Below are 15,652 nucleotides of genomic sequence, written 5' to 3'. Positions count from 1 at the left end.
TATATATAAAAATGCTACCATTTAAAATGAAAATTGAAAATTTGAATAAAATATAAAGAATTTGGGTGGATTTTGTTATATTTTATAAATAGTTTTAATATGATGTAATTTTAAAAAATACCCCAAATTTTAAAATAAAGATATAAGATTTTAAAATTTAGGGATCAATTTTTGTTTAGATGAAATAAAAGTTAAATCCAAAATGTAAGGCATAAATAAAATATTTTTCTCCACTTATATAGCTTAATCTAACTTGTTTTTGCATTTGTGTTTTAATATAGTGGCTGCTTTTGGGTTGCATTCGTCATCTCCACTTTGGGTTTAATTTAATTTGCTTTTAGTTATTTACACTACCAAAAATAATCCACTGTGACAGAAATTTTATAGTTCCATTTTTTACATTAGGATTTTAAAAAAAAAAATGTTTTAAACGACAAAACTAAATTTTTATAGATTATTTGGCTCTATCAACTCTAATATTTGTGGATATTTGTGTTTACAACCTTTTAAATTATACTCCTTAATTTAAAAATATATATATAATTAAATCTATTTTTAAAATATTAGATAAATATTAATTTATATCCTAAACTCTAAGGTCTTTTCAATTTAAACCCTAACTAAGTATTTAAATTTAAGGTGCCATCCATTTAAATCTTAAACTAAAAATTGTTTTAATTTTAATCTTGTATCAATTTTGAAAACTTTATATTTAGAGTTTAAATTGAAATATTTATAAAGGTTTTACGCTTTAAATTTTTAATTGATAAAATTATTTTGAGAAAATTTAAAATTTTTATAAAAGTTTAAGGTTTAAATTGATAAAATTATTAGTTTGAGGTTTAAATTAATATAAATTTTAAAGTCTAAATGTATGGACCGATATTCTTCCAAAAATTTTTAATTTAACTCAAGCAATTTTTTTATGCGCGGAAGATTCGAGCCTCCACCAAAAAAATGAAAAATGATGCTTGAGCAAGTTCAAATCGATGTCGATGTAAATATTGAGTTCTCGATTATATAAAAATATCAATATAGATAGAAATTTCAAGAAAAATTAAAAAGTTGATGGACAAATTGTTATAATTAACTCATGAAATTTTCATTAGGACTTAATTAAAGTATAATGGACCCTTTTTAATCATAGTTTCTACAAATTTAAACAAGGTTGATACAAGAGATTTTAAAAAAATTGTGATTAATATAAAGTTTTAAAATATTTTGAAAATAAAATAATGTGAAGATTTAGTAAAAAGAGAGTTTGAACAAGGTTAAAAATAAATATAGGTTATTTTTTATGGTTTTTTTTTTTGCAAAATTAATTAGTTTAAAAATGAAATTTTTGAGTAAAAAATGAAGAAAAAGTAAGCCAACAAAAATGTTTAATCCTTTGTCGAAAATGATATTTGTACGTAAAATTATAAAATAGCGTGTAATCAAACCATAAAATTAAAACACTTCAAGTTGAAGATATTGTAGTTAATTATAAAAAATCAAAATTTTCTCGAAATTTCGATGAGGTTTGAATTTAAGATCACTTGTCACGTCCAAATATTTATAGGGATGAGTTGAACCGAGTTAAATGTTGAAATAAATTTCCATTCATTCAAGCAAACATTGTTTAGGAAATGACGTGCAACACCACCAAATAATACTTTACCTCAATCATAAAGTGATTATTTACACACAAAAAATAAATAATAAATAAAAGAGAAAGTTTCAATGCTTTCTCATTCTTTTCTTGAATTCAAAATTATTTCAATTTTAGTTAATAAATTAAGATTCTATTTGTATTGATTTTTTTCGTTTTTACATAGAACTTCTAAGTTTATCTATTCAAATTTATTTGAATTAAGTAATATAATCAAATTTTGATGATATATATAAATTTCGGTGAAAATATAATAGGAAAATTTTGGAAACAATTTTTTTAAAAAATAAATTTAAATTAATAAATAATCATTTTATTATTTTTAAAACTAACTAACATATATACCATTACTATTATATTTACGTCAATAACTCTTTTTTTTTGTTGATTAGTGTTTAATAGCTCTTTTTTGGATAGGTTAAATTTACATAAAATGTCCATAAAAATTATAGTTTGGGTAAAAAAAATACTATTAAATTTTTAAATGTTTAAAAAATACCTTTAAACTTTAAAAAAAAAATGATAAAAAAATTATCTTTACCATTAGTTTTGGATGTAAATAGTTACGGTTTTGTTTTGAAAAAACTTGAACTATTGAAAAGTTTCTTGAACTTAAAAATATTAAAAAATACTCTAGTTTATCCAAATTTTACACAACCACCAACCCAAATTTTAAGTTAAAATCAAAATTTTAAATTTTATTAATATAGACCTATAATTAAGAAGGTAAATGGATTGAGTTGGAAGACATTTTCAACTCAACCCATATTTTTGGGTTCGTTGAATTGCCAACTCCAATTAAGTTTCCAACTTAACCTAACACCTAAAATATGAGTTAGGTTGTTGGGTTATTATTATTATTATTATTTGTTTCTAAATCAAATAGGTTTCACATCAAAGTTAAGCAAAAAGAACTGTAGAAACTCATAAAATTAACTTTTATTAAATAAATAAGAAAATAATATATATACATATATATTTATACATTATATTAATTTGAGTTGAGTTGACGTGAGTTTTTCAACCCTCTAACTCGAGACTTAATCCAACTTAAAAAAAACAAAAAATTTCAATCCACATTTTAAACTAACTCAACCCAACCTATATAATATGAGTTGGATAGTTCAGATTGTCGGGTTATTCTTTTATCCTAATTGATATATCACGAACACAATCAATTTCAATAATTATTGTCGTTGTTAAATTAAAAATGTATTTGACTATTAACACCCAATAATAGTAGGATAGATCTATCTGTGTGAAGTTTTTTTATTTGACTAATTATTCTTTTAGTATGTTTTAAGGATATATATATTTTTCAATTTTGTAAAATTTTATCTTTTACATAGATTTAAAATATTGATGTCCACGAATATATAGAAGTCTTAATTTTACGCAAATTCAAATTTCAATAGATATTTTGGAAAATTTATATATATTTTTTAAAAATAAATCTAAATTAGTAAATAAATATTTTATTATTTTTAAATAGGTAAACATATATGTTATTTATATTAATATCATTTTGATATTTTACTTGACTTGGGATGTTTTCTATTGGAAATATTGATTCACTTCATTTATCGATATCGAATTCATGAAAATGAAGAAATATCAATAAAATATCACATATCAACATAAAATTCAAACAATGTTTAAAACTTAAACTTAATTTGAATATTTTTCCGAGTGCTAAGAAATTTGGTGTAAAAATTGGATTAATGAGATTATTATTTTTAACTCTTTTTATAAATACAAGAGTATTTATGAAATTTTTCAATAGTTGGTAAATATTTTTGAAACAAAATTTTAATGATTTTCATTCCCAATCAAGTATTTTTTAATTCAAAGTTTAATGATATTTTTGAAAAATTTAAAAGTTTAGAGATCTTTTGTAATGGGTTTTAAGAAAAATAAGATACATCTCATTTTTTTCTTTCTTTCTAAAAAAAGATATGTAACTGTAGAGTTAGTAAAATTTTTATGATTAGTTACTATTTATGATTTATTAGTTAATTTAGGACCTGATTTGGCAAATTTAACTTAAAATAAAATTCTGTTGATAATCAAAATTTTGGGTAACAGTGATTATTAATTATCATATTTAGGGTAGTGTTTTGAGAACTTCCAAAAATAGCATTTAAAGTATAGTTTAAACAAATTTTTATTAAAAATATTTAAATAAAAATGAGTATTTTACATAAACACGTTTTAGAGTGAATTCAAACTTAGCTTAAAATTAGGTTAGTTAGATGATAATTACATGTCAAGATTCAATTCAGGCATACCAGGATAGATAGTCATTACTAACAAAAATGAGGACATTTGGTTTATGTAAAAGAATATGATTGAGTGGTTTATACAAACTTGTGTAAAACTTGATTTTCTTAATTAAAAAGAAAAAAGAACTAAACATGAGCCCTCCCAAAGTATAGAAAATTATTAAATAAAAAGGAAAAAATAAAAAGCATACTATACTATATTATATTTTAATTTAATTTACCAACTCTCTCTCCCCCAAGTTCCCAACCCTTGCGCCTCACTGTGCTATGCTTATGGGTTTTGGAAGCAAACATTACATTAATTTTGTCTTTGAAAAAACACCTAAAATCCATCCTTCCCCTTCATCTCTCTCTCCAAACCTTTTCATTCTTTGTTTATCCCCTGCCTCGCCTCTCAACAATTTCTCTTCATCTTGGCTTCGGACTCTCAAATTCCTTCTTCTTCTTCTTCTTCTTCTTCTTCTTCTTCTACTTCTGGTAACCCCTCCTCTGCTTCTTCTATTTTCAATCATCATCATCATCTTCAAATTCATCAATAACGAATTCTTTTATACTTGCTAACTTGTTTATTGCCCATCCTCTTCGAAGCTCGTACTTCGGTTACTTCTTTTTGTGTCATCCTTTTCTATTTCATTTTGACTTTATTTTTTATTTTTTGTTTGATTTGGAGTAGTTTAAGTTGTTTCTATTTTGTTCAATTTCTTGAGAATTTGTTGAATTCAAGAAGTATAGGGAATATGTAGGTGTTGAATAATATGAGTGTTTTGTTTTAGCTGCACTTAGCTTTGGTTTTGACTCTTGGGAGTTCAATTATGGTCAAACTCTGTCCTACTGATAAGTTAGCTTTGATCTTGGGATTCTCACTTCTTGCTTATGTTTCCTCTTTTGAAGGATATAGAAAAACAAAATTCATGTTTGATTAAATTGCTAATGAAATGACAATAGAAATGTGTGCTTGTTACATATTTATTCAAATTTTTAATTAAAAATTTTACATAGCAATTATTAATTCTTAAGAAACAAAATATTCAAAACTACTCTTTTGTGTTTACTTTTTAATTTTTATTATGTTTTTAATAATTATAAATGATAAGTTTTATGCTTTTGGTTAAACAATGAAATGAGAAGCTGCATACTTGTTTTTATAATCTTCATAAACTGTTAAACAAAAATCTAGGAACAAGTGATAAATATCTAAATCTTTTATGTTTCTAAAAGACTGGAAACAAGAATCAGAAAACCCCTCGCCTATTTGTTCCAAATACTCGTCACTGTAGTGGAAATTTGAATGATTGTTCCTGTTTGTAGGATCAAATATCTGAATATTGCTCAGTTGATAATAACTTTGAGCATGAAAACGGGGATGTTCTTCTTGTTCCTTTCATATATCGGTTATATTTGTGTTATAATAAACTGAACCAATGAAAAAATGATAGAGTAAAATGACATACAAAAGAGAAGCCCACGAATATAGGAGGAGCCAAGTTACAAACCGCTAGAAGGGCTCCAGTCTAGTAAAATATGACCTACAAGTAGTTACGAAAAGACTTGGTCACTTATGCCTAAAGAGAAACCTGAAATCCAACTAGGGACCAAACATTGGAGATAAGATCTCCCTTTGCTCTTTGTAGATTAAATTATTTTTTTCAGACCAAAGACCTGAAAAAATGAAACAACTCCGTCCTGCAACAACGACAACCATTTCTCATGAGCTCTTATATATGTTTAGATATTTTATTGTTCTTCTTCTATGATCAACTTTTCTTTTTGGCTCAGTTTCTAGACACGTTTGTGATTCCACATAAATATAGAAGTCTTACTTTAGAGTTCTTTTTATTTGGTTTAGTTCAAAGGTAACTGTAACAAATTGATATGCTATATTATTATTATTAATGCAGAATTGGGTATTGAGCTTTATTGCATTTACGTGCGTGCATGTGAATTTTCTTATGTTTTGGTCGATGAGATAGTGCAGTCTGCACTCTCTTTTTTCTTGTAAAGATAGTGCACTCTTTTTTCCTTAGATCAAATCACTGAAAGTTTGGCCCCCTGTTGGGAAAAAAATTATTTCAGGCAAGCTAGAGATTAGGAAGCCTAAGAGTTCAAGTGCCAGGATTTACCTTTACCACAATTTATTATCGTATTGCCACGAACTAATAAGCTGATGATATAAACTGTTCATTTGGTATCATGTTATCATATATGAACGCTGTTGATGAAGAAATTGTGCTAAAGAGGTCTTTTTCCTTCTGATTAAAGGATTTCATATCATTATAATAATAGGATGGCAACTGAGAGCCCTACCAGAATAGTGGACAGGATGGGTGATAGAAACTGGCCCTCTACTAAAGATATAGCGACCTTTGGATCTCCATTTAAAAACATTGCGTCTGAGGAGTTGGGATCAATTTTAGAAAGGCATAATTTTCATAGAAATACATCAGAATCAATTCCCAATCGAAGTGGCAGTGCACCACCAAGTATGGAGGGTTCTTTTGCAGCTATTGGCAACCTGTTAACTCAGCAGGACACTAGTCTAGTTACAAGCTTGTCTACTTTATGTGATGCTTTAGAAAATTGCGTGTCAGAAGAACAGCTACGCTCACATCCAGCTTATTTTGAATACTATTGGGCCAATGTTAACTTGAATCCAAGGCTTCCCCCTCCTCTTATATCACGAGAGAATCGTAGATTAGTGCGACATATTGGTGGATTAGGCAAAAATCGAAGATTGAGCTCGACAGATGATACTGCCAGTGAACTTTTACATGTTTCCAAAGGCTCCCTTTCTACCCATCAGGAGGAGACTTCAGAAGATAGACTATCAGACCTAGTTCCAGAGAACTTTATAGAGAAGAATGGTGCTGCTTTGCCTGCAAAGAACAAATCTTTTATCACAAGTCACCATAAGAGCTTGGTTGATTTGATACAGGTACTGTGTACCATTTAGCTCAGATAATTGTTATGCTAGTTTTTAGTCGAGATAGAGAATATTGTGATGTTAGGGAAAAACAACGTTTTCAACTCTAATATTCATTTTTAAGACTGCAATAGATCTTTCTTATTACCTTTTATTTAATTGGTTTAAAACTAAATCTTCCAAAACTATCTTTATTTTCTGGCTTTACTGTCTGGTACTCAAAGTTATCTTTAATGTGCTAATATCATCTATATCACCTACTTTTTATGTAAAAAAGAAATAGCTTGTGTAATTCTAAAATTTCAACCTGTTTAGATAGTTACATTTGGATATTCATTATATTAGATTCTGCACCAACCCTGTATTCCTGTTTCTTATATAAACAAAAATCAAAACTTCGAGTATGTGCAGGAAGACTTTCCTCGGACCCCTTCTCCTGTCTACAATCAATCATTTTTAGCAACCAGTTCAACAACAGAACAAGCAGTTGAGGGTGATTTGGACGCTATTGCCTCTGGTGTTTCATCTATAAGCATTTCAAAAGTAGTGGAGTCAAATTCATGCTCTCCCATCCTGGAGCCAAGCAATGTGATTGCGGATCCAGTGGGGTTAATAACCGATGAAGCTCCTCTGAAGAAATCTCAAAATGCAGAGAGAACCAACAGAGCACGTAGTCCACACCTAGAGGGATCAAGGGTGAAAAATGATTGTCAGGAGAATGTCGCGGAAAAATCTGGGACAATTGGGCATGATATTCCAAAATTAGAATCTAGAGCAAAAACATCCAATGTTGAGAGTAATAGGAATAAACTTGATCATCAATCTTACGGGAGAAATCATCCACATATTTATTTTTCAAAGCAGCAAGCATTTCCATGTCCAGCTCCAGATATTCAGTCCCAGATGGTTTCTCAAGGAATTAGCCGTCTAGAAGTTGGACTTGAAAACTTTTCACATGGACAGCATAATTTTTCAACTGCTGAGATGCAAACAGTATTTCATTCATCAGGACTCACTCCTCCCTTGTATGCCACAGCAGCAGCATATGTGGCTCCAGGAAATCCATTTTATCATAATTATCAACCATCAGGTTTGTTTAGTCCTCAGTTCAATGTGGGAGGATATGCTCTTGCTTCCACAGTTTTTCCTCCGTTCATGTCTGGTTATCCTACACATGGTGCTGTTCCATTGCCAGAGCCTTCTGTTTCGAACTTTAATGGTCGAACTGCTGGTGTTTCAATAGGGGAAAGTATTCCACCAGTGGGGGACTTACAACACATGAGCAAGATTTATGCTCAACCTGGATTTGTTTACCCACCTTTTGTGGACCCTGCTCATGTACAATATGGTCAACGTCCAATAGAAGATACTTATGGTGGTTCAGTTCATCATGGTCAATTGGGTTCTAGAAGTTTTAGTCATATGCAGATTAATTCTTTTGGTTCGCAACAAGATTCAAACGTTGCTACTTATTTGAATGATAATAAAATTCAGTCACCTACAAATGGGGGTTTTAGCACCTTGAGTCAGAGAAAAGGGATTACTGGTGGTAATTATGGAAATTCTTCTAACATGAGTGGCATCATTCAATTTTCAACCCCATCTCTTGCAAGCCCTGCTTCACCCTCATCTCCGGTAGGTGGGGTGAATTATCTAGGCCGACGGAATGAAATGTGGTTTCCTTCAGGTTTAGTTCGTAATGCAGGGGACTATTCTGGTTGGCAGGGGCAGAGGGGCTCCAACAGCTTTGATGACTCCAAAAGGCACTCTTTTCTTGAAGAATTGAAATCGAGCAATGCACGGAAGTTTGAACTTTCTGATATTGCTGGGCGTATTGTTGAATTCAGGCATTGTTCTTGAGCATCTTTCTCCATAAGTTTGCAATATGTAATAGGAATAATAACTTACTTTCATATGGATCATGATTTTCCACACCTATTTTACTTCAGTGTTGATCAACATGGGAGTCGCTTTATTCAACAGAAGCTGGAGCACTGCAGTCCTGAAGAGAAGGCATCTGTGTTTAAAGAAGTTCTTCCACATGCCTCTAAACTAATTACTGATGTTTTTGGAAATTATGTTATCCAAAAGGTATACTCTAGTCCTAAAAATGTGCACCTTGTTTTTTTTTTTGTGTGTGTGTGATATATATGTTTTTCATTTTCCAGTCCTAATATTCTGTCCCAGACTTTTACATTCAATGATGCATGTGCAACAACTAATTTTCTCATACCTTACACAGTTCTTTGAACACGGAACTCATGAGCAGAGGAAGGAACTTGCTGATCAACTTGCTGGACAGATATTGCCTCTAAGCTTGCAGATGTATGGTTGTCGTGTGATTCAGAAGGTAGATAGTCACAAACCAGATGGCAAAGTGTTATAAGTTTTTATTGCTTTTCATATTTGCATTTTCCATTTGAGAAAACTCTTTGGATTATCAATGCATCAACTCACGATACGGATATTGTAGGGATTTATAGTTTCAATCATTGCTGGAGATGTTGGGCAGGTGGTGTTGCATGATGGTTAACTGTTTAATATTAGATCTTTGGGTTCTAACTTCTAAAATTTCTTTATGACTAGATAATTTTAATTATCTAGACTACGAGAGAATAACAGATGGATTGAATTAGGTGGTGTTCTGGCACTATATTTAACTTCTATTGGTATTGACTTTACTCAGGACTGTTAATTAAGGGGGCCAACTAAAATAGAGAGAGAGGGTATTCACATGCCTGGAAATGGAGATTAAAGAATTAATCTTGTTACAATAGTCACCAATATGGGAATATATGGCAAATTAGAGGTTGTGTTAGAATTTAGAAAACATTATTTAACATTTATCATTGTTTGTTAACTTTCTCCCCCTGAGTTTGATACTGTTCGAGGATTTGTGCTATATCTTTTGGGAGTTTCCATTTTGCTCTTTGATTAGGAATTGCTTTTTGAGATTTTTTTTCTTTGTTTTTGTTTTTTTGTCCTAGTCGGAACTATTATCCTATGATGGAGGAGATTCTATTTTGTCATCCTTCCTCTAGGGAGAATAGTGTTCACGAAAGGGCTGATTTATATATTTATTGTTTTGTTGGTTTTATGGAGCATCAAAATTGAGTGGTAATAGAATCTATGGTATTGTGGAGAGTTTCTTTGAGGAGGTTTAATTCCTTTTTAGGTTTTATGCTTCATAATGGGCATCTGATGTTATGAGTTTCTTGGAGTCTGAGGATTTGAGCTAGCATTTGGGGATTTGGGCTATATCCTTTGAGGCTATCATTTTTGCTTATCTGATTAGAATTTGCTTGTTTGAGTTTTTTGGGGGTGTTTTTTTTTTGTCTGTTATAGAGACTATTTTCTTATGATGGATAAGATTCTATTTCATTCTTCCATGGGGAGAGAAGGTAATGTTCACTTGGGGGTGATTCTTTTTTCTTGTTTTATGGTGCACTGAATTGATAGGAGTAATTTAAACTCTAGGGATCTGGAGACATTTTTGGGGAAGTTTGATTTCTTTTTAGCTTTATTTTGCCTTGCATTGGGTATCTGATGTTGCACAGACTGACAACAAAAAAGACCATAGGATCCTTTTGAGCATCAGCTGCTAAAGCTTGAATTTGTAATGGGCATTTACTTTTAACACATATGCAAATGTTCACTATACCTTATTCTTTTGACTTTGAATTTGAGCCCTTGGTCTTTTCCTGTTTGGCTCCTGTTTAGGGCTTATCGCTTTTGAAGCTTGCCTTCAGTTGGTCTGTGTTTGTTGGCCCCTGTGTCCTCTATGAGAGTCTATCTATTCTCGTACAGAATATAAAGTGAGCGTGATTTAAGGGAACTAATAAATAGAGTTCATTTTGAATAATGAAGGAATTAAAATTGTTGGTTCACTTTAGTTAGCATGTTTTGAGATTGCTCGAGTCACAACCTCCTCTTGGTGCTCTCTTTCCAATCTTGTACAGACTATTCAATTCTAGTCATTAGTTCAAAATGGAGTGCTTTGTTTCTTCTACTTCTATTAGTTAGCATGTAATCTCTTGCTAAGTATTTGCTTTGTATTTGTTTTCATCTTCTGTGAGTTATTTCAGTTTTTCTTCTTTATTGTGTGTTGAACATTAGTCTCATGAAGAGGCTTTTTTCTGTTTTACAAAAGAATTGTTGGTTTACTTTGTGTTTAATCAGCCTGTTTTCTCATGATGCTTCAAGTGAATTTTTCCAAGTTATATAGTCTACTTTTATGTAATGAATTTTGGCCGTCATATCATCTACTGTTGCATAATGAATTTTGCTTGACTCGTACATCTACTGTTTTATGGTTAGTCAATGCCACGGCAATAATTCCCTAAGCTCTTCACATATGCTTGATGCTTCTTTAGGCACTCGAAGTTATTGAACTGGATCAAAAGACACATCTCGTGCGAGAACTTGATGGTCATGTTATGAGATGCGTGCGTGATCAAAATGGAAATCACGTTATACAGAAGTGTATAGAATGTGTTCCTTCAGAAGAAATTGATTTTATAATTTCTTCTTTTGAAGGCCAAGTCGCCACTCTTTCCACTCATCCATATGGCTGCCGTGTTATCCAGGTAGCAACAAACATGAAGTGGATGTGACATGTGATAAACTTAATGTTATGTTTTTCTTTTTTTTTTCTTTTTCTTTTTAATTGAGAAGTAAAAATTTCGATTTCATTTGGTTTGTTCATTTTCAATACTGTAACAGAGAATTTTGGAGCATTGTTCAGATGAGGCCCAGAGTCAGTGTATAGTGGACGAAATATTGGACTCTGTTTATGGTCTTGCTCAAGATCAATATGGAAACTATGTCATTCAGGTTTTAGTTTTTATTCACCTTTTTATCATCACTATTCACTTTCTACAATGCAGGCTTCTTCCGTGGATTTGACATTTGTGTTATGTTCACTAAGAAACTATTTAAAAGTATGTCAATTTATAAATTGCATACTTCATTGTGAAGAAATATTATATAGCATGTTTTTTATAGCCAAACTGAAAAAGGTTTCCATGCTAGTTCCCCCATTAGAACTTGATTTCATCATAAATTGCTCTTAACTCCTTAGTGCCATGGGAGTACGTCTGATAAACAACGAGTATGTAATCTATATTTTGTTGCTATAGCATGTTCTTGAGAGGGGAATGCACCATGAAAGAAGCCAAATTATCAGCAAGTTGACTGGAAAGTTTGTGCGGATGAGCCAGCATAAATATGCTTCAAATGTTGTCGAAAAGTGCTTGGAGCATGGTGATACGATTGAAAGAGAGTTGATAATTGAGGAAATTATGGGGCAATCCGAAGAAAATGATACTTTGTTGGTATGTCAGTAAAGCTTTCAAGATATAATGGATTACATTTGTTAGTAAAATGTAATCTTAGGCCTAGTTTCTATCCAAAAGTAATTTGATTATTTCAATGTTTGTATAATTTCCAATACTACAATATCATTCATTTTTCAATCTTCCCAATGTATTAGTTGATACTCAGCTGTGACTGACTTTTTCCTTGTACGCTGTCTTAGGCAATGATGAAAGACCAGTTTGCAAATTACGTTGTTCAGAAGATAATTGAAATATGCAATGATGATCAACGAGAGAGGTTGTTGAATCGTATTAAAGGTCATCTTCAAGCTTTGAAGAAGTATACTTACGGGAAACACATAGTTGCTCGACTAGAACAGTTGTCGGGTGAAGGTGCGTTTATATATTACCCTAACGAACTGTTTGCAACTAACAACAGGAGAATAGATGATCAACCTCATTAACTACACATGAAACTGACCAAAATAGAGAAAACTGCATATCTTGAACTCTAGGAATTCTGATAAATGCAACACTTGTTAGTAGAATTCTGTTACATGTAACACTTGTTAGTATTCTACCCGGAAGTTAGCATTCAAGTTTTCATCTGTACATTGTTAGGAGACGAAGTCCCCTATCAACTTGCGCTGTTGCTTTTTGTATATTATTGGTTTAAATACTTTATAGCATTTTGGTCCCTATGTTTTTGGTTTTGGTTCATTTGGGCCCTTATACTTTCAACTTTTGTTCATTTTGATTCCTATACTTTTAACTTGATACACGTTGGTTCCGATGCTCTCAAAATGTTTTGTTTGGTCTTTGTACTTCCAAGTTTCAGCATTGGTTCATTTAAGAACTTATACTTTTTAAAAGTGGCTATTTTGATCTTTTCATTTTCATTTTTAACATATCAAAATGGTCATTTTTTAAAAGTTCAAGAACCAAAATGAACCGTTAGAAGTACAATAATAAAACTGAACTTTTTGAAAGAATTGAGACCAAAAGCTAAAAGTGGGGGCCAGCTTGTAACGTAATTTCCACCAAAGGATGGGTAGAGTCCTTTGTAGACAACTTAAATACGCCACATGGTACCCTGTAACTGGTAGAGTGGCTTGCTGCCATAATCTATTGAGATTCAACCCTTTGTTGCTCCAATTTGAAAGAAAGCATAAATGAACCGAAGTTAAAAGTATAGGAACCAAAATGAACCAAACTAAAAAATAGTGATCAAAGTAATATTTATAACTTATTGGTTTACAACCACTGAGTATGATATGTTGGGTGCAGAAAGTCAAGCGTCAGCAGCTTGAGGAGTTTAGAAATTGGGAGTGGAAGCAGATGAATGAAAAGAAGAGATATGAGGCAGGTTCCATTCTTTGGTTGAAGTAGTAGTAGTACTGTTGTCAACTCAACTGCTTGATTGGTAGTATAATGGTATATGAGATGTATGTATGTATATTAATGTGTATATAAACGGTTAATGATGTTAACTGTGAAGAAGATGAGTAGGAATGGAATGAATGGCTGCTTGCTTAATCAGGTGGGTGCTGCAGGGTTTCATTTGAATTAAGCTCTCACCACCGCACATATAAACAGCTGGTAGGTACAACAGCCTTAAATTCTACTGCAAGTCGCTGCGCTGCTGCTCTTCTATGCCCAAATCTTAACGGATGCAAGAGTAAGGCTTTCCAGTGGACCTATTTTCTTTCACAAAATCTCCAAATGCTAATACATAAGTTCTCTTGTTTCATGTTTTTAGCTGTAGACAGCAATTGATGTGGCTGAATAATATAACAATATTACATAATTCAGAAACTATAGATATCGTTTCAATTTATTGCCACCTACAATTTGGATGAGGTTTTTAAATTATCATTCAATTTTCCATTTAATATATAAACATTTTCTTTTTGTTTTCTGTTTTAGTAACAAGTACGTATTAAACAGAGAGTAAGGCAGCATATCTTGAATCTCAACATCGACACTCCAACCATGTGTTGGTTGGGCGTGGATGGTTAAAACATGCACCCCTTTATTTCTCTCAAACAATTCCAAATTCTAAATTCCATGAATTTCGTTGCTAATGAGCTGAAGTTCGTTGTTTCTGATGAGACGATTCCTTAGGGTGAGGGATTCAGTTTCTATGGTGAGGAGAAAGTCCAACTTGTGCAAACTTGATCAGAAAATTGTGCCATTTACCGTTGAAAAATGTGGGACTATTAAGATTTAAAATATCATGTATATGGAAATTAGACACAAAACTATTGATAAAATGTTAGTTATAGGTGGAAATAGAAAAATATTCAAAATAAAATATAAATAAATTATTGGAAAAAATTGCACTAACCACTTCTAAACTATGAATTCTGTTATAATTACATCTTTAAACTTTATAGTTCATTTAATTGTTGTAATTAGTTCGTTAGCTTAGTTGATAGTTTAATTATTTAGCTATTAAATCTAGGCATTTTAATATAAGATTGCATATATTTGGTATCTTACGTACCAAAAAATCAAGTCCAAAATAGCACATGAACTATAAATGACATATTTAATGTTAACTCAGAAAGAAAGTTGAAAATGGACAAGAAGCTTCTTAATTTTTGTGTATTTATGTAGAAAATTTATCCAAGGCAAATTGCTACGAAGTTTTAAAAAAATAAATTTCTAAAGCAGTGGACGATAGTAGAATTGAAATTTCAGATCCAATTTTGGGCATGATTTCAAGGATTTTGTAAATCAATTCTGGCAAATTAGGACGATCCATGAACCCTCATCTTCAGAAGCAACCATAACCTTTTGAGATCTATAGAAAGGCTCTCAAAGCTCTTCATGGACCATCCGTTCATCATTCTACCCAAAAGAAAATTATGCATCTTTCTTTCTTGTTTTTCCTAGCATTCTTGAAGATTTTAGCTGCAACACTTGCAAAAGTTGGGATTCTAATATCTTGAATCGTTGTAGATGAAGACAAGTGTGCATCTCTTTTCTAAGTTTTAGTTTCTTTGTCTTGTTCTTCGTTGTATTAACTTTTAAGTTTAGTTAAGTTTGATTGATGTATTTCATTTCTTCAAGTTAAATTTTCAGGAACTTCATTTCTGTATGTTTAGTCCACTTCACAGCAGTAGACATAATAAATCAGTTTCAGTTTCAGTTTCAAGTTCTTGTTTCTCACGTATCTCAACTCTTCGTCATTTTAATTAAAAGTCACAAATTTTCTACACATCATTTTGATCTAATCTCATCCAAGAGTTGAGGTCGTTACAACTTGAAATCCCTTGCAAAGGAGAAGACAAATTAAATTAAGGAAAACGTATGAGAATTTGGTTTTAAGTCTCATTTCATAGTCTTGGTTTGATCTAGATTTAAGTTCTAATTTTGCAATATTTTTTGTTCGTCTTCTTTAATTTCTAGCGGCCTTGCATGATTATTTTTACATTAAGTACGAGTTTTTAAAATGGTAAATTCCAAGATGACAGTAGGT

General features: G+C 31.2%; 1 protein-coding gene across 3 annotated transcripts; it reads left to right on the top strand.

Moving 5' to 3' along the window:
- Nucleotides 1-4,169: 4,169 nt before the first annotated feature.
- LOC101213118 (pumilio homolog 5) lies at nt 4,170-14,040 on the top strand. Of its 3 annotated transcripts, none has more exons than XM_011653390.2 (10): nt 4,170-4,410; nt 6,217-6,865; nt 7,265-8,700; nt 8,803-8,944; nt 9,096-9,203; nt 11,227-11,439; nt 11,576-11,686; nt 11,992-12,186; nt 12,390-12,561; nt 13,456-14,040. In XM_011653390.2, the coding sequence occupies exons 2-10, from the start codon at nt 6,218-6,220 to the stop codon at nt 13,476-13,478; spliced, it is 3,048 nt and encodes a 1,015-aa protein (XP_011651692.1). In that variant the 5' UTR covers nt 4,170-4,410; nt 6,217; the 3' UTR covers nt 13,479-14,040. The 3 variants fall into 3 exon arrangements, with proteins under 3 accessions (XP_011651692.1, XP_011651691.1, XP_031738170.1); XM_011653389.2 differs by having other exon boundaries at nt 6,193-6,865; XM_031882310.1 differs by having other exon boundaries at nt 6,007-6,865.
- Nucleotides 14,041-15,652: the final 1,612 nt, after the last annotated feature.

This window comes from Cucumis sativus, chromosome 3, assembly GCF_000004075.3.
Source record: "Cucumis sativus cultivar 9930 chromosome 3, Cucumber_9930_V3, whole genome shotgun sequence".
Classification (NCBI taxonomy): Eukaryota; Viridiplantae; Streptophyta; class Magnoliopsida; order Cucurbitales; family Cucurbitaceae; genus Cucumis; species Cucumis sativus.
The sequence above is the reverse complement of the archived record's forward strand: the minus strand, read 5'-3'. Positions and strand labels throughout refer to the sequence as shown.